The sequence below is a fragment of the Spermophilus citellus genome (assembly GCF_964194105.1).
Source record: "Spermophilus citellus genome assembly, chromosome: 3".
In the NCBI taxonomy this organism is placed as follows: domain Eukaryota; kingdom Metazoa; phylum Chordata; class Mammalia; order Rodentia; family Sciuridae; genus Spermophilus; species Spermophilus citellus.
In genome coordinates this window covers 6,581,099-6,603,985 of record NC_138184.1, presented here as the reverse complement: position 1 = coordinate 6,603,985, position 22,887 = coordinate 6,581,099, and the positions used below count along the sequence as shown (strand labels likewise).

At 38.8% G+C, this 22,887-nt stretch overlaps 3 protein-coding genes across 3 annotated transcripts in view; 2 read left to right on the top strand and 1 right to left on the bottom strand.

Annotated features, from left to right (window-relative positions):
* The window catches only part of LOC308645936 (olfactory receptor 7E24-like), a gene marked incomplete at both ends in the record, with an annotated part of 109,833 nt that overhangs the window by 80,363 nt on the left and 6,583 nt on the right, over positions 1–22,887 (bottom strand). The gene's annotated exons all lie outside the window — the stretch shown is intronic.
* Positions 11,191–12,132, top strand: LOC308645954 (olfactory receptor 7D4-like; the record flags this gene model as incomplete). Its single annotated transcript, XM_081288405.1, has 1 exon — positions 11,191–12,132. The coding sequence occupies exon 1, from the start codon at positions 11,194–11,196 to the stop codon at positions 12,130–12,132; it is 939 nt and encodes a 312-aa protein (XP_081144531.1). The 5' UTR covers positions 11,191–11,193.
* On the top strand, positions 18,267–19,196 carry LOC308645930 (olfactory receptor 7E24-like; the record flags this gene model as incomplete). Its single annotated transcript, XM_081288385.1, has 1 exon — positions 18,267–19,196. One exon carries the CDS (start codon positions 18,267–18,269, stop codon positions 19,194–19,196), a length of 930 nt encoding a protein of 309 aa, XP_081144511.1.

Below are 22,887 nucleotides of genomic sequence, written 5' to 3'. Positions count from 1 at the left end.
TCAATCTATCAATTCAAATGTTAATCTCAACTAATAAATATTAAACCCTTTCAAACCCACATACCCAGAATAATGTGTGACCAAATATCTGGGTACTTGCAGCTCATCAAGATTCTGCTAAATTCTACACTAACTAACAAAAAATCTTGAAGGTATTTTTATAAATGTATATCTAATATGTCCATACCTCACCAAACTGCTTGACTTTGTACTCCATAAACTTCTGAGAAAAGACATGTGTAAGGTTTTATTTTTATTATAAAATATTTTGAGGCAATTATTTTCCCCCAAATTTTAGAGTTACAGAATGAAAAATAGATGTTGATCTTTTATATAAAAACAAAGTTTAAGGTAATGAAGGCACAATTTTCTCAACCAAATATTCAAAGAAGAATGCCAGTAGTTCTGAGTTCTCTTTTTCTTCAGAATAATCATTATAGGAGGCAGAATGAAATCAAAACAAAATATTTTCCATACCCTGTAAATTCTTTCCAGTAACCTTGGTATGTTACCCTACCACCCACGATGACATGTCATCAACAGGAAAACACTTTGCTATGGCCTAATCATGACAAATGTCTCAACACTGATTCTTCCATCCCTATATGTACTCTGTACCTGCCATTTAATTTTTCTCATAGAAACTCTATAATTTATCCACTCATGGGTAAGAAGGTATCTGGTAACTATATCTTTTCGTCCACATGCAATCCAGTTATGTATATACTACAAATTCTTCATGTAAGTAAAGGATAAATAAAGCTCACTTCCATAGCACAGAGAGTTTTCACTGAGGAAACTCCATGGACAGAATAAACAAGATTGCAACTGATCACTGTTCACGTAAATCTTACATTACACATGAGAAAAATTGCAACCAGGAAACATCTACATTAAAATGTTCAAGAAAGAGCTGAAAACACAAATCTAATGATGGGAAAAGAGTACAGGAAATATGTGAGGAAGTTAAGCTAAGAATGCTGTGGCAATCCATGATTGAATGAGCAAATACAGGGAATAGAAAAGTGTAGCAATTAAATATCATTAACTATCCAAAAATCAGCTCAATATTGAAGACCATTGGGAGCTAAGAGTTGTACTATGCCCCAAATGGTCCTGTGTTCTCACCTGATATCCCCAGCTCCAGTGAGAGCACCTTGGTGTGTAAGTAGCTGCTCAAATGGGTGTCTGTGAGGAACTGATTCCTGGAGAACCTTGGCTGCCATATTTCTCCATCTTCTAGACTTTGCTCCAGCTCCTCTCTAACACTCAAGAGCAGGTTAAATGCCACAGTGCTTATGGACCAAGCCTTTGCCATTATTGTAGATAATTTTGTTGAAGACCAGGCAAAGTGCTTCCTATTGAAAGATATTCATCTTATCAGCTTATAAGTCCATTTTGAAAATTGAGCATTCCATGAGTTTCAATGTATCTTTATATTAATAGTGTGATTTTGAGTATGATACAAAACTCACTCTGTTTAACTTCTTCAAGTGTCTATGGGTGAGGAACAAATACTTAACTAAGAGCATGCTTGAGAGAATGTAGTTAAATATATTGATCAAGACAGTGTGTTTAGTGTATTGAAACAGATTGATAATTTTAAACTTTTGTTCTCATACTAAGAGATTCACAAATGGCTTCGCAGACAGAAAATCTGAATTTTAATATTAGCTTCTGAATTTTTTAGTTGTGTGGGCCAGAACTTGGTACTTTACTCTGAACCTTTCAACATGTTCATTTTTAATGATTTTTGCTTGTAGTCCCTTAGGATTTTCTAGCAAATGTGTGAACATGGCAAGAATCCTTAAGGAGATATATCATTATCCTGTATTCCAAGAAGGAAGCAATTCCAATAAATTATTTGGACTCCAGTGTGCCTTAACCCTGGATATCTGACAAACAACTGCATTTTTTACAGACAGGTGTATTTTTATGTTTATACAACAATATCTTGACCAGGTTAAGCACATAAAATGAATAACATTCATCTGTATCTCAAAACATAACAAAATGATAGCAATTATTGGCACATCTATATTTGTATACCATGGAGTAAAAAATTACTCACATCTTACAAGAAAGCATGAAGACATTTTTCATCCATATGTACAATATTTCCCATTTTTCTTGGAGTCCTACACCATCTATAAAACTACACTTATCTAAGAAGTCCTGAGAGAAAAAAAACCTCTAGCTATTTTTGCTGAGGGCCATTGCCAAGTAGGAATGACGCATCGAAATTTCCTTGCCAGGTACCCCATGTTAAATGGACTTGCCTTGGAATTTCGCTGTTGACCTTGCTTGTGTGTTTGAGAAAGGTGACACTGCTCAAGGACCAGGGTGGATCCAGGATTAGGGTATATCCTGCAGGTTTGAGGAAGTATCCCGCTCCTTGGGTTTAGGGCGTCCCGGTTTAAGACAAGTTTAAGGCGTTCCCAGTTTAAGACCTTGGGTTTTAGGGAAGTTGGATGTTGAAGATTATTGCTGCTGGGAATAGGGCATTCCTGCTGCTTGAGTTCTCGTGAGATTCAGAAAGGATTTGGAAAAAGGCTCGTGGAGTAGGTGAATTGGGCGGCAGCAGAACTTGGATTTCCCCAGAACGTGTGTAGAGGCCGGTGTGAGTTCAGGAATAAAGAATTGCTGTTTGAATCTACAAGGTGTGTGGTGGCTCGTGATCTTGTGCCCAGCCAAGACATTGGCAATTTTTATATTTTTATTGATTTTTTAATTTATATATGATAACAGAATTCATTATAATACAGATTACTACACATATAAAGCACAATTTTTCATATCTGTGGTTGTATACAAAGTATATTCACACCATTCATGTCTCCATACCTGTACTTTGGATAATAACGTTCATCACATTCCACCATCATTTCTAACCCCTTGCCTCCTCCCTTCCCCTCCTACCCCTCTGCCCTATGTAGAGTTTGTCTATTCCTCCCATGCTCCCTCACCCTACCCCACTATGAATCAGCCTCCTTATGTCTGAGAAAACATTCTGCATTTGGTTTTGGGGGATTGGCTAACTTTACTTAGCATTATTTTCTCTAACTCTATCCATTTGCCTGAAAATGCCATGATTTTATTCTATTTATTGCTGAGTATTATTTCATTGTGTATATATATGTCAAATTTTTTATCCATTCATCTATTGAAGGGCATCTAGGTTGGTCCCACAGTTTAGCTATTGTGAACTGAGCTTCTATAAACACTGTTGTGGCTAAGTCCCTGGAGTATGCTGTTTGTAAGTCATTTGGGTATAGATGAGTCAAATGGTGGTTCCATTCCTAATTCTCCAAGAATCTCCATACTGCTATCCATATTGGCTACACCAATCTGCAGTCCTATCAGCAGTGTATGAGTGTACCTATTTTTCCTGCATCCTCGCCAACAGTTATTGTTGTTTGTATTCATAATAGCTGCCATTCTCACTGGAAAGAGATAAAATCTTAGAGTAGTTTTGATTTGCAATTTTTTAATTGCTAGCAATGATGAACTTCTTTAATATATTTGTTGATTGATTGTGTATCATCTTCTGAGAAGTGTCTCTTCAGGTCTTGGCCCATTTATTGATTAGGTTTTTATTTTTTTGGTGCTTAGCTTTTTGAGTTCTTTATATACACTAGATATTAGTGCTCTATCTGATGTGTGAGGGGTAGGCTCTCTATTCACCTCACAGATTGTTTCTTTTGCTGAGAAGAAATTTTTAGTTTGAATCCATCCCATTTATTGATTCTTGATTTTAATTTTCTTGCACCAATGGAGTCTTATTAAGGAAGTTGGGGCCTAACCCCACAGGATGGAGATTAGTCCTACTTTTTCTATTAGATGCAGGGTCTCTGATCCATTTTGAGTTGAGTTTTGTGCATGGTGAGAGATAGGGGTTAAATTTCATTTTGTTGCATATGCATTTCCAGTTTTCCCAGCACCATTTGTTGAAGAGGATATCTTTTTCTCCAATGCATGTTTTTTGGCACCTTGTCTAATATAAGATAATTGTAATTTTGTTAGTTAGTCTCTGTGTCCTCTGTTCTGTACCATTGGACTACTAATATGTTTTGGTGCCAATATCATGCTCTTTTTGTTACTGTTGCTCTGTAATATAGTTTAAGGTCTGGTAGAGTGATGCCACCTGCTTCACTGCTATGATTGCTTTAGCTATTCTGAGTCTCTTATTTTTCCAGATAAAATTCATGTCTGCTTTTCTATTTCTATGAGGAATGTCATTAGGATTTTGATTGTAATTCTGTTAAATCTGTATAGTACTTTTTGTACTATGGTCATTTTGATAATATTAATTGTGTCTATCCAAGAACAAGGTAGATCTTTCCATCTTCTAAGGTATTTTTTGATTTTTTTTCTTTAGGGTTCTGTAATTTTCATTATATAGACCTTCCATCTCTTTTGTTAATTTGATTCCCAAGTTTTGTTTTGTTTTGTTTTGTTTTGAGGCTATTGTCAATGGGATAGTTTTCCCTTTCTGAGGATTTGTCACTGGAATGCATTTGATTTGTCACAGAAATGCATTTGATTTGAGGCAATATCACCCTGATTCCAAAACCAGGCAAAGACACAGCAAAAAAAGAAAACTTCAGACCATTATCCTTAATGAACATAGATGCAAAAATTCTCAATAAAATTCTGGCAAATTGAATACAAAAACATATAAAAGATCATGCACCATATTCAAGTGATATTCATCCCAGGGATGCAAGAATGGTTCAACATATTGAAACCAATAAATGTAATTTATCACATCAATAGACTTAACGATAAGAATCACATGATCACCCTAATAGATGCAGAAATTTAACAAAAGATACCACCCCTTCATTTTTAAAACACTAGAAAAATTAGGGATAACAGGAACATATTATAAAGGCTATCTATGCTAAGCCCCAGGCCAACATCATTCTAAATGGAGAAAAATTGAAGGCATTCCTTCTAAAAACTGGAACAACATAGAGATGCCCTATTTCACCACTTCTATTTAACATAGTTCTTGAAACACTGGCCAGAGCAATTAGACAGATGAAAAAAATTAAAGGGATACACATAGGAAAAGAAGAACTCAAATGGACACTATTTGCTGATGATATGATTCTATACCTAGAAGACCCAAACAGGTCCACCTGAAAACTTCTAAAATCAGTAAATGAATTTGGCAATGTAGCCGGATATATTATCTTGGACTTTCAATATCATGTAATTTTTTTTCAAATAGCAACAACAGGAAGAATACATAGAATACGTGGACAGCATTTGAGTGTTCTGATCATAAGAAAAGGTAAGACAAAACGGAATGTGAGAAGTTACCATTGTACCCATTAATTTGAGGAAATAAATCATTTGAGAGTGAGTTCATTCATTTGATGAAACAAGCAAAATTTCTTGTTTTTCCACACCATTGTCTTCTGCCCTAATCTTTGACAGCCATGCTAGCATCTGATCACTTTTGTCTTCTGAGAAAGGAGTTCAGCATCATATTACATTTTTGTTCCTCTCTAAGCATTCAAAAAGCTCTCAAAATCCAGTCTCTTGACCTGAAATTATACTCTAATGCCTGCCATTGATCATTTGATTTCACCAAAGTCAGACTATTCTACTTTCTGACACACAGCTACATGAGACCCTTTCTTTATATATATATATATATATATATATATATATATATATATATATATATACCCAATTTAATTCAGCATATTGTTAAGATTCTGTCACATCAATTAATGACACATCTATGAATTCCTCACACAGAGTCCTCTGAGCCATGGTGGCTGCATGGATAGGATATGGAAGGTAGCTAAGGACATCCGTTCTCATCCAACTCAACAAGTAGAAAAGAACAGAGGGACATGAAGTGGGAGGGAAAGGGAGAGAAAAGGGGAATTGCATGGAAATGGAGGGAGACCCTCATTGTTATACAAAATTGCATATAAGAGGTTGTGAGGGGAATGGGAAAATAAACAAGGAGAGAAATGAATTACAGTAGATGGGGTAGAGAGAGAAGATGGGAGGGGAGGGGAGGGGGGATAGCAGAGGATAGGAAAGGTAGCAGAATACAACAGTTACTAGTATGGCATTATGTAAAAATGTGGATGTGTAACTGATACGATTCTGCAATCTGTGTTTGGGGTAAAATTGGGAGTTCATAACTCACTTGAAGCTTATGTATGAAATATGATATGTCAAGAGCCTTGTAAAGTTTTGAACAACCAATAAAAAAAAGAAAAGAACAGAGGGATGAAGCACATTTACTTAAACATTCAGGAACCATGAACATAAGTTAATCTGAAGGAATTCTGCATTCTGCATCAAGATGAGCTATTTCTAGAAGAATGGAAATCAGAAGCCCCCAGGGACATTGTTGAACATGTGATATGATGGCAATACAGGAACTCTAACGATGAAAGAGCAACTAGTTTTGCTTCTTCTGACTACAAGTCCTGGAATGGCATGGTAGAATCTTCAGAAATGCAAATATCAGAGCCAATTTTTATGCCCTTGTCAAGTATGGAGGAAGTTTTGCTCAGGCTTTGTTGTTGTGATGAGTTCTGGACTGTGCTGGAGAGCACAGCAACATCTCTACAGCCTTGTGAGGTTCTTCTTGGAACTCAAGAATTAAGAAGGCAGCTTTCACGTGCTCACTGAGCCTCGCTTCTCAAATTCATACCATTGCCCACACTCATCCCCTTGAGTGTGTCCTGGAACCCCATTTTGCTTCCAACCAACAACATTGTAGTTTGGATGAGGTTTCCCCAAAGCTCCTGTGTTACTGGAGGAATATTAAGAGGTAAAATGATTAAATCATGAGAGTTATAGACCTAATTAGTCCATCCTAATGTGAATGGACTGACTGACTGGTAACTCTAGGCAGGTAGGTCAAGGCTGCAAGAGGTGGGGCACTGGAGTATACCCTGAATGAGCTCATTTGCAGTAAAACCCCTTCTCTTTTTCCTCTCCTATTTCTTCACCACCTATAAATGGAGCAGTGCTCCCCCACCTCCCCTTCCATCATGATGTCCAACCTCACTTGTGCCCAAAGCAATGGACTCAGCCAACTGTGGACCAAACCTCTGGATCCATGAGCTCAAATAAGCTTTCCTTCCTCTAAGTTGTTCTTGATGGATATTTTGGTCACAGGAGCAGCAACAACCAAACTGGCTAACATAAACTGGCAAAAGGATGAAATGTCACATCTGAGATTATAGAATAGACACTGGATTTTAATTTGAGGCTGGTTGTTGCTCTGTTATGTGCTCACTAGCTCTCATGGAAGCCAACATCCATGTTGAGAGCTTGTCCTGAGAGATTCAAGTGTCAAGGACCAAGGCAGTCTTTCATCCACCAGCCTGAAAGGAACCAAACCCTAGCCCCAGCCCTGGGAGTGAGCCTGCAAGCAAGAAATGCACCCACAGGCCCTCTTCCACTGTGGAGCCTTGAGGTGAAGCAGCCCTCTCTAACACCTTGATTACAGACTAGGGTGACACTCTGAATCACTAAAGGGTCGGAGGAGGTTGTAAGTAGTGCAAAAAAATCAATAGTTTCCTAATATCACACATATGTCAATTAAAAAGGCATAAAATAGAGGAAATCCTGTCATTTACATCCATCAGAATAAACTTGAAGGATAGTTATTAAATCAAAAGAGCTAGGCACAGGGAGATGAAATCTCCATGATCTCATTCCTCTCTGTATTGGATGAAGTTGATCTCAGAGAAATAGGTAATAGAATGGAGATTTCCTGAGGCTAGGACAGTTGGGAGCATTGTTGGAAAATGTTGGGCAAAGGATACAAAATTCTAATTAGAGATGAGGAATTAGTTCAAGAGATCAGATGTACACCATGGTGACCACAGTTAACGGTGGTATAATGTACTGGGAAATGCTGAGTGGATGTTAAGTGTTCTCCCCACAAAAATAACTGTGAGATTATGCCTACGTTAATTATCTGGGTTTAGTCATTTCACAGTATATGATACTCATAGACAAGTTTCACAAGTTGAACATACACTTTTAACTAAAAATATGAAAAATAAATTTGAATAATTAAAAAATTGAAAAACATTGAAGAGAAAGGACTTATTTTCCTTCAAAATATTGTGGACATCATAGTATTCATAACATCTCAAAAGGTTCAACTAAGGAGGCATTATCCAAGAGAGAGACTGCTCCTGAGATTGGTTCTTTGTAGGAATTAAACATTCCTAAGAGTAAATCTCATAGCTTTAAAATCAAACTTAGGGGGGGGAAAGAGGTTTTCCTTGGAATAAAAATAGAAATTACATTCACATCGGTCTAAATGAAAACAAAATTGACTGAAAATTTTCCTGTGTGCTCTCTTCTTTGTATCCCAAGGGAGCTGAATTGCTTGTAGAGTAGAAAGAAGACAGAACAATTTATTTAATGAGGAACTCTGAGAATTCAAACCCTGAGGCAGTAGACAATTTAATAATGCTCCTGGTGCCCCTTACAAGTAGTTCTCTAATCACATCCTGTATAAAAACCCTGTACCCTTCTTAGTCACAGACTGTGGTGAAGAGAATGCTTCAGTGACAACCGCTCATGAGAGCTGGTGTCCTGGTGGAGCAGGCAGGAGAGAAAGTGGGCGCTGGGCTTTGATCTAGGACCATAATGCCCAGGAAGCCCCCAATTCCTCTAGGCTGTGAAGTTCCTCTAAAGGAATTTTAGTTTCCATTGACAGGTCTCTTCCAGCTGTTCTTCTGCTTCCCTTTGTGTTCTTGGGATCCACCCCAGGACCAGTGTGTGCTTTGTTTTCTTTTGTTTCTGTTGATCCTAACTCTTCTCCACTCTTGTTTGTAATTGTACCCTCCTGTCAAGTTTCTGCCTCCAATTCCTATTTATTAACAACTCACCAAAGACCTCTTACCTACCTTCTTCCAAGTGTGACTGGAGTTTTCCGTTCCACTTTCTACCAGCAGATCTGTCTCTAGTTATCTGTCTCTTACTAATTCTGTATTTTTATAGTTATTGTCTCACATTAGTGTCCACAGCAGCTCTACCAAGAACAGCATCTACTGGTTTTTTTTTTTCAGATGTTTATTAATCTAAATTTCTCTCCTCCCTTTCCCAATTCCTTTGAAAGCTTAGGAAAATATCAAATGACTGAAGTTGGAAGAGGATGCCTTGGCATGTTCGTGGATCTAATACAAATCTGTAGCATTTGAAGGTAACATTTCCTTTTGGCTGTTGTTTGAAAACCACCATTTTTTACTGAGTCAGGAAAATGTCCATGGTTTGCAGGCCGTCTCAGCCCTGGATGGTAAGCACAGAAATGCCTGATAGTGTTTTTCAAATGCAGTTTTAACTGTGATCATATCTAGGATTACTATTAATCGATCTATTTTTATATGGAGGATGTTAACAAACTTCCTTACAATGAACAGTTTCAATTCATGGAATCATTGATCCTTTTCATCATGCGTTATGCTTTTAAAATAAACATAAATGCATTGTATTTAATATCACTACTCCTGTTTGTGAATCTTCACGCATGTGACAGGCATGACGTCTTCTCCTTTATGTTAGAGGACACATTTTTTATTTCAATCTTTGTTATGTCTCCAACAATTGTATTTGTTCACTACTGAAAATGTGGCTGGTGTAGCATGTGAGTCCCTGAAAGGTAAATGATGAGCCAAAACCCTCACTACCTCAGGGCCTACAGGATAATAAATCAGCTAAAGGAAGCTTTAATTGGTCTCACACTCTGTCCTTAATGAGCCTCATCCCCAGTTCACCATCACCAGGACTCTCAAAGCCTCTCTTATACTGAGTGGACCACCCCACAGGGCAACTACACATTCTCACCTCTTAGCCTAGAAGGCTTCTTCCTTCCTCATCTCCAGTGATTAACAATGACCCTTCCTCCCTAATTGAGGTAAGTATTACTATTTCAGAGAAGAGTCTTCTACCCACCCTCACATACTAAATTGGTCTTCAGTGATGTTTCTCTGACTTTAATTAATTAAAAACCTGTGGGAATTCATAACATTAACATTTTTTTTGTGTCAGAGAGAATGTGATCATTAATTTTTAACTCATAATTTTCCAATAAACATTACAGGATTTTTAAGTTTTTGAAAAATTTAATCCATTATGTCTATCATCTATTTTGACGATCACCCATTCAAGCAGGGAGACATTATCCTGCCTTGTATTTGATCTTAATGGTGGTACCCTTTATTTCCTTCTCTAATTTACATAGTTCAAAGAGGAAATGTTGAATTGACAATAATCAGAATTGCATACAGATGGCAGCCACGGTTAAAGGTGATATTGATTCATGATAGAAATGCAAGGATGACCTATTGAGGTCGTAAGAACAGAATTTCACACTTATGAGAATCCATTGTAGGAGAACAATTAAATCATTTTAATTAATTTAAATGTTCAATCCTACCATGTATTTAGTATTTATTTCTCCTACTGCAGAGGTGAAATATTTGCTTTTAAGAGAATTAGACTTTTTCAGGACCACAAGGTTGTAGGTCGGTGGACTAAAATTCAATTCTTAGAATTCCATCTCAAGAACCCAATAAATGAGAACTCTGTAGCCCACCTTTGGACACTTACATATCCAGAGTATTATAATTAAAAGGATGATCATAATTATAATAATAGCTATCATGTATTGAAACTGCCACCATGAACAGAGGCATTTTTAAACCATACCAACAATGTAACAACAATAAACTCATTTTAAAGGAAAAAAATTTAAGGCACTGACAGTGAAATGTCATTTCCTTATAAACAGTCAAATCATAAAAAGATGGTATGTAGGTTAATCACTAATGTGGAGGTTTTCCCAAAAAAAAAGCAGTATATCTAGAGATCATCAGAGAAACTACATGGAATGTCTGGTGTTATGTTGGAATGGCACTATAAAATATAACATTGGTTGATGTCCATAAATTCAAATGGAAGTATTAACACAGGACATCCCTGATAAAGAGAAGAAATTTATGCTGCATTAAAGGAAGTGTGGATGCTTATATACATTTAAATGAGAAATGAGCTGCCGCTTCGAGGAGGGAATCACAGTGATTGCCAAGATCAAATAGAAGGGTGGTATTAAAAGGTGGTAAATACCCGAGGTACAAATTTATTCTTTATTGAACATGCATTTACCTCCTTTCTCAGCAGATCATCAGCTCCATGGAAGCAGAAAACGACACAATTCTGACACAGTTCCTCCTCCTGGGCCTCTCAGAGGATCCCGAATGGCAGCCCTTTCTCTTTGAGCTCTTCCTGTGCATGTACCTGGTCACAGTGCTGGGGAACCTGCTCATCATCCTGGCCGTCAGCTCTGACCCCCACCTCCACACCCCCATGTACTTCTTCCTCTCCAACCTGTCCTGGGCTGACATCTGCTTCATCTCCACCACGGTCCCAAAGATGCTGGTGAACATCCAGGCACATAGCAAAGACATCTCCTACATCCAGTGCCTCACTCAGACATATTTTTTTACAACTTTAGTTGGAGTGGATAATATTCTGTTGACAATAATGGCCTATGACCGCTTTGTGGCCATCTGCCACCCTCTGAAATACACAGTCATCATGAACCCCCGGCTGTGTGTCCACCTGGTGCTGCTGTCTTGGCTCATCCTGTCCTGGGTCTCCCTGATTCATATTCTACTGTTGAAGCGACTGACCTTCTCCACGGGCACTGAAATCCCACATTTCTTCTGTGAACTGGCTCAGCTTCTCAAGGTGGCCACCTCTGACACCTTTATCAATAACTTGTTTGTGTACCTGGCGACTGCCCTACTGGGTGTGTTTCCTGTCACTGGGATCCTCTATTCTTACTCTCAGATTATCTCCTCCTTACAGAGGATTTCCTCCATGAAGACCAAGTCCAAAGCCTTTTCCACCTGTGGGTCCCACCTCTGCGTGGTCTCCTTGTTCTGTGGAACAGGACTTGGGGTTTACCTCACCTCTGCTCTGACCCATTCTGCCCAGGCAAGCTCCGTTGCCTCAGTGATGTACACTGTGGTCACCCCCATGCTGAACCCCTTCATCTACAGCCTGAGGAACAAGGATGTGAAGGGGGCCCTGGGGAGACTCCTCAGCAGAGCAACTTCTAGACCTTGATGGATCACTGACCTCAGAACTCAGGAAATGTTGTGTCCCCTGAGGAACAATGCACTGAATTACAATATCTTAACTCTTTTCTACCCTAAATTTCATGCTTAATTTCTTGTATTCCCAAAACTCTAGTGACTTTCCTTTTCCCGATGTTCATTTCTTTTTTCTCTTCAGCAACCTCCCGTGTTAACTCTTCCCTACCCATGGTTCACGAAGTCTCAAGTGTGTCATGTTGTCTAACAGGCCTTGCTGAGATTCCAACATGAGAGCCAACACTTATAACCTGTGTTCAGGGACATTTCTCAAAAATTGTTTCTTTAAGTTTCTTGACCTCAATTTGGTTGTATCCCTCTTTTCCCTGGAAGAAAATGAATGAAAACCATCACAGCCAAGTGCTGGCAATACTCAGAGTGTGTCTGTCCTTTACATGCATGGCTTTATTCGATCCTGAAAACATTGCTTGGGGGAAGTTCTTTGAAATTTGCTAACTTCTGAAAAGAGACTGAGCTTGAAATTCATGCTCACCTGGAACATGGAACGGAGCCCAACTCCTAGATATGTAGCCTCATCTTTGTAAGAATGGTTGTGTTTTCAACATGAAACCTGGAATGCAGTCCTGAAAGTGAGTTTGTCCTTTGCTTTCATGGTGACATAATGTCTCTGAAACATGCTGCATCATTTGTGATCTTTGCTTTTCCCTCCCTTCCTTCCTTCCTTCCTTCCTTCCTTCCTTCCTTCCTTCCTTCCTTCCTTCCTTCCTATTTTTTCTTTCTTCTTTGCTCTCTCTCTTTCTTTTCTCCCTCCTTCCCTTATTTCTTCTTTTCCTCTGTTCTTATGACTCTTTCACTGGTAATGTTATCCAGTCCCAGTCCTTGTTCTGGCTGAATACTATTCCACTGCATGGATACACACAGGCTGTCTTTCCGGTTATCCAGTTTTGGACAATTGTGTAATTATCCTATTTGGGGTATTTAGTCAATAAGAACCTGCGTACATTAACCCTTACCCATCTTCACTTAAGTATGCTCAGTGATTGTGCATAATGACAAAATCCCCAAGCAAACCTTTTTCCCTGACCTAGTTAATAAGCAAGCAAGTGCATATGAGTGTTTTAATTATTGTAGTAATAATCTCAGAGTGGAACTTCTGTGTTGTATGGTCATTTTACGTTTAGTTGTTTGAAGTATAGCTGAGCACATTTCACATTCTAATGTGTACAGCTACCAAAATGTTCATATCCTTGGCAATACTTGAGGAGTATGTGAAATTCATAAAGTTGGGTTATATGCATTTACAAATGTGCTGTTACAAAATCCGCTGTCCTCTATGATTAATGTTAATAATCTCACTGTGCTTTTGATTTGCATTTAGCCATGATTAATTCAACATCTTCCAGATGTCTATTGGCAGGCACTATGTATACTTTGGAAAAATGACTTCTCACTTACTTGCTCATTTTGCAATGGTACAGAGTGCATTTGCTTCTGACCTCTAAGATTTCTTTGTCCATTGTAGATACTTGACTCATAAGATTTGTGTTTTGAAAATATCACCCCATTTTGTATATGGTTTCCCATTTATGTGAAGCACATAATTTTTTTGTTCATTTAAATCATAGTGGTATATAATGCATCTTTTGAAGTTATTTCTCCCAATTAAAATTTTGTGTCCTTGGAGCAACATCTACTCATACCAATCCTCTGGTAAACACCCTTTTAATCTCTGTTTTCATGAGTTGGAATATTTTAGATACCATACTTAAGGGAGATTTATGACTGACTCGCCTCTTTTAAGAGAATGTCATATGGTTTCATCCATGTTGTATCAAATGACAAGATTTCCTGTTTTTTCTTTCTATACTACTGGCCTGTGGTTTGGAATCACCATTCCTTTGCGATGTATGTTTTTTGCTAGTATGGATAAGACTCCAATTCTGATTTCTTCTATCAATTTGATGCAGGATTGCATATTAGAAACCATTGGTCTTTACAAAGAGTTTTAGAAACTTTCTACCCCACTGTTCTGTCAGAACATCTTAGAAGACTGCAGCTGAGGTGCAAGCCGGGGTTTCAGCCATTTTGTGGCTTCACAGCTGAGGATCTGCTGCAAAGGTACTTCATGCAGCTGTGGGCAGGATTCAGGTTCTTGTAGGATGGTGGCCAGAGGCCTCTCCTAATTCCTAGCCACAAGGGACTCTGATGGAGAATCTCAGAACACAGAAGCTGGCTTGTCAGTGTGTGCAAGCAGGTGACAGAACAAGGGAGGACCAGGCCTATCCTTCCATCAGTGCACTAGTTCCTAAGTACCCCAAGAAGGTGGAGCTGTCCCTCTCCGTATGGCCCACCACCCACCAAGACACCAGTCTGTCAGCAAAAATATCCTACAGAAGAACAGGCAGATGGCATATGTACCTCTCTTCTGTAGGGGACATTTCCACAGTTTTGACTCTGCTGCTCTTGGACCTGAAGTCAAAAAGAATAACCTTGGTTCTCTTCCAACAATAGGGTCTCACTAGAGCATCACATTAAACTGCTGTCATTCCATGTGCAGACACAACAAGGGTATCCAGTAGCTCTGAATTTTTCTTGAGAAAGTGCTCCACGAACTCCAAATGTACTTCTTTCAGATTTTGTATGTGTTATCACCTAATAAAACCTTTAATAAAATAAACAATTCTCTGTCTTTATTGAAGTTGATAAAAATAGGTGACAAGGTTATCACGGTCTTTGGAAATTGTCCATAGTCTACCCATAAGGACCTCACAAATGATAAAGATTAAGACAGTTGATTGTTTATTGACCAATGTAATAAAACCTCAATATATACCCCTTCAAGTTGAATGTGGTACAGATGATGCTATTGCTGTGTACATGGATACATACTAGAGGTGAACCTAACTCCAGGAGTGCAATGCCCTATGAGAGATGCCTGGTGTTCAGATTATGTAATAAAAGCATGTTTTGTATCATGATGCAAGTCACACAATTTCTAATACCGAATGACTTATGAATTCTAGGAATATGCATTGGAAAACAAATCTTTTTATATAATAATAGGAGCTATCATTGATGGAGAACTATAGTTTGCCTGGCTCATGACAATTTATATATAATCATTTGAAGAGGTTGGAAGAAATGTACTAATGCAGTTCATTGGCTCCTGAGGAGTCTTAGGCTCGAGAGGCAGGGGATGTTGCCTAAATTCTCAGGTGTAAGAATCAGTGTACGATTGAGGAAATGTCTCTAACTTCAACACTCTTTCTATTTTCTATATTTTCCATCCTAATCAAAGATTGTGACATTACTTTTAGGTACTTGGTGTGGAATTTAAAGAATTTCCCTGAAACCCTCCTAATTTATTAAATAAAATAGAGAGAAAATATAAGAAGGCCACATTGTCATTGTATTTTCCGGGGACTTTGGCTACCAAATGGGAAGGAGAACAGGTAACCTGCTTTGGTTGGTGACATGGACTAATATCAACATAAAGTAAAAGAAGTAAAAGTTTGTTTAGTTTATGATGAAATTCTTGATTTAATAATCTCCAGACAATCTTCAGACATAGCAACCAGAAATGTGAAGCCACCGGTGACGCCCCAGATGGACACCTGAGCCACACTGACACTGGCTTTATTTTCTGAGTATTTTTAAATGCTTCAATTGCAGACATCTCAAAATATACCTTTCTCTCCCTCTATTGTGATTTGTCACTTTGTACTCACCCAAGAAATAGAAATAATCCAGTTCTTTTAATGGGATGAATAGCTGGGAGGGGCAAAGAGGGAAATCCAGGTCACAGAGAAACTGAAGGGCTCTCGAAAACACTGAGCTTAGGGGTGTCAGACAAATATACTGAATTTTTCATGTAGCGAAATTCTGTGACCCTGGAAGAAAGTACATAAAGTACATAAAAACAAAACCAGAAGGAAAGCACAGCAGTGATTTCAAGTGTCCCTGCTCAGCATGAAAAGGTAGCTACAGGGGGTGAGATTAGAGGAGAAAGAAAATTGTTGAAAACCCAGCATAATGAAAAGCTACTTGGGGGCTGGGGATGTGGCTCAAGCGGTAGCGCGCTCGCCTCGCATGCGTGCAGCCCGGGTTCGATCCTCAGCACCACATACCAACAAAGATGTTGTGTCCACCGAGAACTAAAAAATAAATATTAAAAATTCTCTCTCTCTCTCTCTCTCTCTGTCTCTCTCTCTCTCTCCTCTCTCACTCTCTCTTTAAAAAAAAAAAAAAAAAAAAAAAAGAAAAGCTACTTGGTGTTGACCGAGAGTGGGTTTATTTTTTTCGATTATATTGCATTAAAGTAAAATCATGTAATGTACACAAATGTCAGACTTGAAAAACTGATCACATCTCAATTGTTTGTCTCCTTGAACAAGTCACTTCACCTCTCCTTGGACTCAGTTTTCTCTGCATGAGGTCAGTGGTGCAATAAGAGGAACTATCTGACATGTGTTCTTACAAATGTTTTACTATGTTTCTCACATAAATCCCTTTTAAAATGTAAGTGAGTTATTTTGAAGACTTGCAGACAGACAGGAATGAAAGACGTGAACAGTCCACACAGATTTCCTACAGAGTAGATGAATATACTGGTAACAATCTGTGGCCTTCATCTTCTCTTTGTCTTCCTCCTCCATTAGCGTGAGGAAGTCCTTAGAGACTGGAGGAACACAGAGCAATTTGGCTAATTAGGAGCTCTGTTCTTTGGGCTTCCAAGGCCATTTAATAGGCAATAGTCAGCCTGTCCCTTTTGTCACAGTCGAATGGCTCCAGTATTGAGGGTCCCACACCTGCATGTGCATCAGGAAGATCCTATCTGATGCTGAATCCTTGTCAAAGCTGGATACATGTATTTATCCTGGGGGTAAAGTCTCACCCTTTGCCGGGCATGGGCCTGTTTTCGGACGTGCATTCCTTGGTCATGACCCAGCAGAGAAGCATTGTGACCAGGTAAACACAAATACCTAACCCTAACCCTAACCCTAACCCTAACCCCAGCTTGTGGGAGAGACCCTGGGAAGTACTGTTTCCTCATAATGAGGACAAACATGTTCATTAGTAATTCCAACTGTCCTCCTTGACCTCACCTGGCCAGATAGCTTCAGTATCTTCCATGTCTCCAGTGTCAGGCCAAGTGAACGACATGCAAAGTTTCTGCTATGAAGAATGTGAAGTGTATGTTTTTGGTTGTAGCAGGGGGAGCAGAATTCTTATTCAAAATGTGCTTTCCACCCAAACTGCTTCTACTTTTCGTAGATATCACACCCACAGTAGTAGGAAATGCATCCTTCTTAGTAATCCAGATGGGCTGGTTCCATATGTTGGTGATTGTGAGTTACAGTGCTATAAACATTGATGGGGATGTATCATTATACTATGCTGATTTTAGTTATTTTGGATAAATACTAAGGAGTAGGAGAGATGGGTCGTTGGTGATTTCATTCTTTTTATTTTATTTATTTATTTTTTTGAGTTGCTGGATATTGAACCTGAGCTTTGGGCATGCTAGACAAGCACTCTATCACTACGCCATATCCCCAGCCTCATACCTACACTTGAGGAAACTCTATCACTCTTCATAGTGGTTGTACTAATTTGCTGTCCCACCAACAACACATGCGTGAACATTTTCCCTCACATCCTTGCCAGTGTTTATTATATATTGTATTCTTGATAACTGCCATTCTAACTGGATTGAGGAAAAATTTCAGGGCAGCTGTTTTAGGATTTCTCTGATTGCTAGGGATATTGAACATGTTTTCATATGTTCATTTGCATTTTTTGGCCATTTTTATTTCTTCTTTTGAGAAGTGTCATAGTGCTTCTTAATTTATTTAATTAAAAAGACTTTTTTAATGCACAAAAGTATTGTTATATCTTTTTCTTAAATGAGTAGGCATTATTTTACTGAGATAGGTATTTTTTAATCTCTAATATTATTTATCTTTGAAATTTGTTCAGTTGAGCATTTCTGAAGTATGAACAATTCTAAGACAAGGTTTATTACAAATGAGAAGTGTTGCTAATAGTTTATGGCTATCAAAGGTTAATTCAAAATATATAGAGTTCTGAGTAACCACTTGTTTCATTTTTCAACCATTTTCCTTTTACCCAAGGTGTACAAGGAATATGGAAGAACAAAATCTAACAGGTATCTCAGAATTCTATCTCATGGAACTGTCAGAGGACCCAGACCTGCAGCCCCTTCTCTTTGGACTGTTCCTGTGCATGTATCTGGTCACAGTGCTCGGGAACCTACTCATCATCCTGGCTGTCAGCTCTGACCCCCACCTCCACACCCCCATGTACTTCTTCCTCTCCAACCTGTCCTTGGCTGACATCTGCTTCATCTCCACCACAGTCCCAAAGATGCTCATGAACATCCAAACTCACAGGAGAGCCATCTCCTATGTAGGCTGCCTGACACAAATATCTCTATTTAGCATTTTTGGATGTATGGATGATCTGCTTCTAACTGTGATGGCCTATGACCGGTATGTGGCCATCTGTCACCCCTTGCAATATATGATCATCATGAACCCTCGCCTCTGTGGCTTCTTAGTTTTTCTGCCTTTTCTGGTTAGCCTTTTGGACTCCCAGCTGCACAATTTGATTGCTCTACAACTCAAATACTTCAAGGATGTGGAAATTGGTAATTTCTTCTGTGATCCATCTCAACTACTTAATTTTCCCTGTACTAATACATTAACCAATACTATAGTCATGTATTTTACTGGTGCCATCTTTGGATTTTTTCCAGTCTCAGGAATCATTTTCTCTTATTATAAGATTGTTTCCTCCATCCTGAGGATCCCTTCCTCAGGTGGGAAGTACAAAGCCTTCTCCACCTGTGGCTCTCACCTCTCAGTTGTTGGCTTATTTTATGGAACAGGCATTGTGGGGTACCTTCATTCAGCAGTGTCATCCTCCCCCAAGAAAGATGTGGTGTCCTCCGTGATGTACACTGTGGTCACCCCCATGCTGAACCCCTTCATCTACAGCCTGAGGAACAGGGACATTAAAAGTGCCCTGTGGAGGCTGCACAGCAGGACGGTCTAAGCTCATGATGTGGGCTGCCTGATGTTCCATCTTTTCTTAGTGTTGATCAGAATCTCAGTCATCTAGGACTTCAGATGATTTAATTTGGAATCACTATTTTTGTGTTTTCTTAGTTGGTGCTGACTTCATATTTCATGTCTGAAAACTGTTTTATTGGGGTGTCTAATTCAATTTCACGATTTTCCTTGGATCCCTTTTCATTGTAAACATCAAAATTGGCAACCCCTGTCCTTCTTAGGAATACCCTGGACTCCAGGTGAGTGGAGAAACTCTATTTTTACATGGTTAAAATTGTTGTCCTTTAAAGTTCTTGTGAATTTTCTTTAAAAATTTCATCCAAAGGGGCTGGGGTTGTGGCTCAGTGGTAGAGCACTTGCCTTGCACATGGGAGGCACAGGGTTGGATCCTGAGCAACACATTTATATATGAACAACACGTGCATATATAGATGTAAGTATGTATTGTGTCACATTTATATATGAGCAACACATGCATATATAGATGTAAGTATATATGTAAAATGTATATATTTTTTTAAAAAAACAATTGCATCTCAGTATGAATTGAGGCATGTTACATCTTGGGGTCAGATCCCTGGTCTCCAGTTTGACTTTCATTGTAAAAGAAGTTAATTTTTTTTTGACTAGGTCTCATGCTTATGGATTCCTATTAATATGGATCTGACTAATTAAATGTTTAGAAGAACCTTCTATAAAGGTTCCAATGCTGGTTCCTAAAAGGATTTTCAAGATGTCCTTAGGCCTGAGCCTATGCAAATCCATTTTAAAAACTCCAGTTTGAAACCTGCAGTCTCACCAGTCACATCTAACAGAGCCCTCCAGTATGGCCCTCAGACAAGTCACGTCCCTTCACCCTGATAAACAGAGTGACGCTCTGGCAGGCTGTCCTCACCTGATAAGAGGGAAAGGCGAGAAGGCCCTAGTGGAGACCACCAGACCAGATGTTTCTGAAATCTGTTGGTAGCTGATAAGGATTGAAAGCCCCAAAATGCAGTATGAATAATAGAGTTAATGAAAAGGGATTCAAGCCAGCCGAAACAAGGATGCACACGAGCTGGAGAGCCTGACGAGGACCTGACATCCCAACACTCGTCATCGTTCCTGATCCTCTGCGTGATCCTCACGGCTCTCCAACTCTACCCCCTCGTCTGGACCTGGGTGAGAGCCATAGCTCCTCCCTACCACCCTCTCCTCCACCAGTCGTCCACTCCACGCCAGGAGAAGCCTGCCTTGGTTCCGGACCTGATCACCGTGGTCTGAGTGAGTGTGCTGGACGTGAAGCCTAAGGCCTGAGACTTTTGAGCTCAGCATGCAGAGGGAGTGTCTGTCATGAGCCTGTCATGATTAGGTGTATTTGCAGTGCTTAGAATTAATCTAGAATTGTCTGATGTGAACTGATGTTGTCTATCACAGTGCCTAGCATTAAGGACTGTCACTTTCTTGATTAAGAACCTATAGAGTGAAACTGTATTGAGTGCTTTGAGTGAATAAAGCATTGAAAAGGGCAGAGACATGTAGACATTCTTTATTTCTCCCCCTCGACTGCATATGTCGCAATTTTGCCCCTTTGCAACAGGGATCAAGCTCAAAAGGGTAAGTCAGAGCACCAGGCAAGGTGGTTTTCTTGGAATCTCTTCCTTAAACACACATGCCCATCTACCCCTGGAGCTTGTCATGCACTGGTTTAAGCGAGTGACTCTCTCCTCCAGTCCCACCCTTCTGTAGTTGTATTCTCAGGCTAACTGGGGACTCTTGGAATCACTTCTCCACCTTCCACCTGGTTTGGTGGTCACACTGGTTACACCATGGTCACTAACTTCATTAGTTTGAAAATCCAGTATATGTCACTAGGCCCTTTTTCCTCTCTCTCCATTAAAATATTTAGATTTGTTCATATTCTTATGGGACCGTGATAAATTGTAACATGGGGAAAAAGATATGTTGTGAATTGTCTGAAATTGGAATATTTTTAAAAGTGATGAAGATATCAAGCTTATTTTAAATGTATATGCTTATTCAGGTGTCCAAGTGAGTGAGGATTCAGGGGTGGTATAATATGACACATTTTCTTAAAAGAAAAAAAAAATCATCCTTTCTTATTCTGTGGCTTCCTGCTTTGCCCTGTGTTTTCTTCCTATCACATGTTAACACCATAATAAGCCAATTTGTCATGAGTCCCTCATTAGAGATGGCACCATGTTATTTTGAATGTCCAAATCCCAGATTGCAAGCTAAATAAACTTCTTTTCTTCATAAGTTTTCCAATATCAGGCATCTTGTGATAGCAACAGAATCATACTAATACAAAAGGGCAATTTAGCTTTAATCAATCAATGAAAATGTTAATCCCAAGAAATAAATGTTAAACCCTTTCAAACACACATACCCCAAATAATTTTTGACCAAATATCTGAGTACATGTGGCCCATCAAGATTCCATTAATTTCCACAATATCACACAAGAAATGTTGATGATATATTTACAGATGTGTATCCAGTATTGCTATACTTCACCAGACTGCTTGACATTCTACTCCTGAGAGAAGACATATGTAGGTTTTATTTTTATTATTAAATAATTTGGGGGAATTATTGTTCCCCAAGTTGAAGAGTTAGAGAATAAAAAATAGATATCGATCTTTTCTATAAAAACAAGTATAAGGTAATGAAGACAAAATTTTCTTAACTAAATATCTAAAAAGGAATGCCAGAAATTCTGGGTTAACTTTTTCATCAGAATAGTAACCATAGGGGGCATAATGAAATCAAAACAAAATACATACAACATTTTATTATACCAAATAGCTACCGTTGTTTTTGTATGCCATACCCTGTAAATTCTTTCTGCTTTGGCAGTAACCTCAGTATGTTATCCATGCCACCCACAATGACATGTCATCAACAGGAAAACACTTTGCTATGGCCTAATCATTACAAATGTCTCAACACTGATTCTTCCTTCCCTGTTTGTACTCTGTGACTGCCATTTGATCTCTCTCATAGAAATTCTATAATTTATCCACTCATGCCATCTGCTAACAATATCCTTTCCTCCATATACAACCCAGTTATGCATATTCTACAATATTTTTCATGTAACTAAAGGATAAATAAATCTCACTTCCATAGCACATAGGGTTTTTCAGTGAGAAAGCTGCATGGAGAGAATATACAAGATTCAACTGATCTCACTATTTACATAAATCTTACATTACACATTAGAAAATTGCAATCAGGAAACACCTACATTAAAATGTCCAAGAGCTGAAAATACAAAGAAATCTAAAGATGGGAAAAGAGAATATAGGAATTATCTCAGCAAGTTGAGCTAAGAGTGCTGTGGCAACCCATGAGCGAAGGAGCAAATACAGACAGTACAAAATTGTGGTATTTAAATATCATTAACTATCCAAAAACCAGCTCAATATTTGAGACCTTTGGTAGCTAAGAGTTGTGCTATGGTCCAAATTGTCTTATGTTCTCCCCTCAGCTCCAGGGAGGGCACCTTGGTGTGCAAATAGCTGCTCAAATTGGTGTGTCTGTGGGGAATTGATTCCTGGAGAGCCTTGGCTGCCATATTTCTCCATCTTCTAGACTTTTCTCCAGCTCCTCTCTAACACTCAAGAGCAGGTTAAATGCCACAGTGCTTATGGACCCAGGATTTGACATTA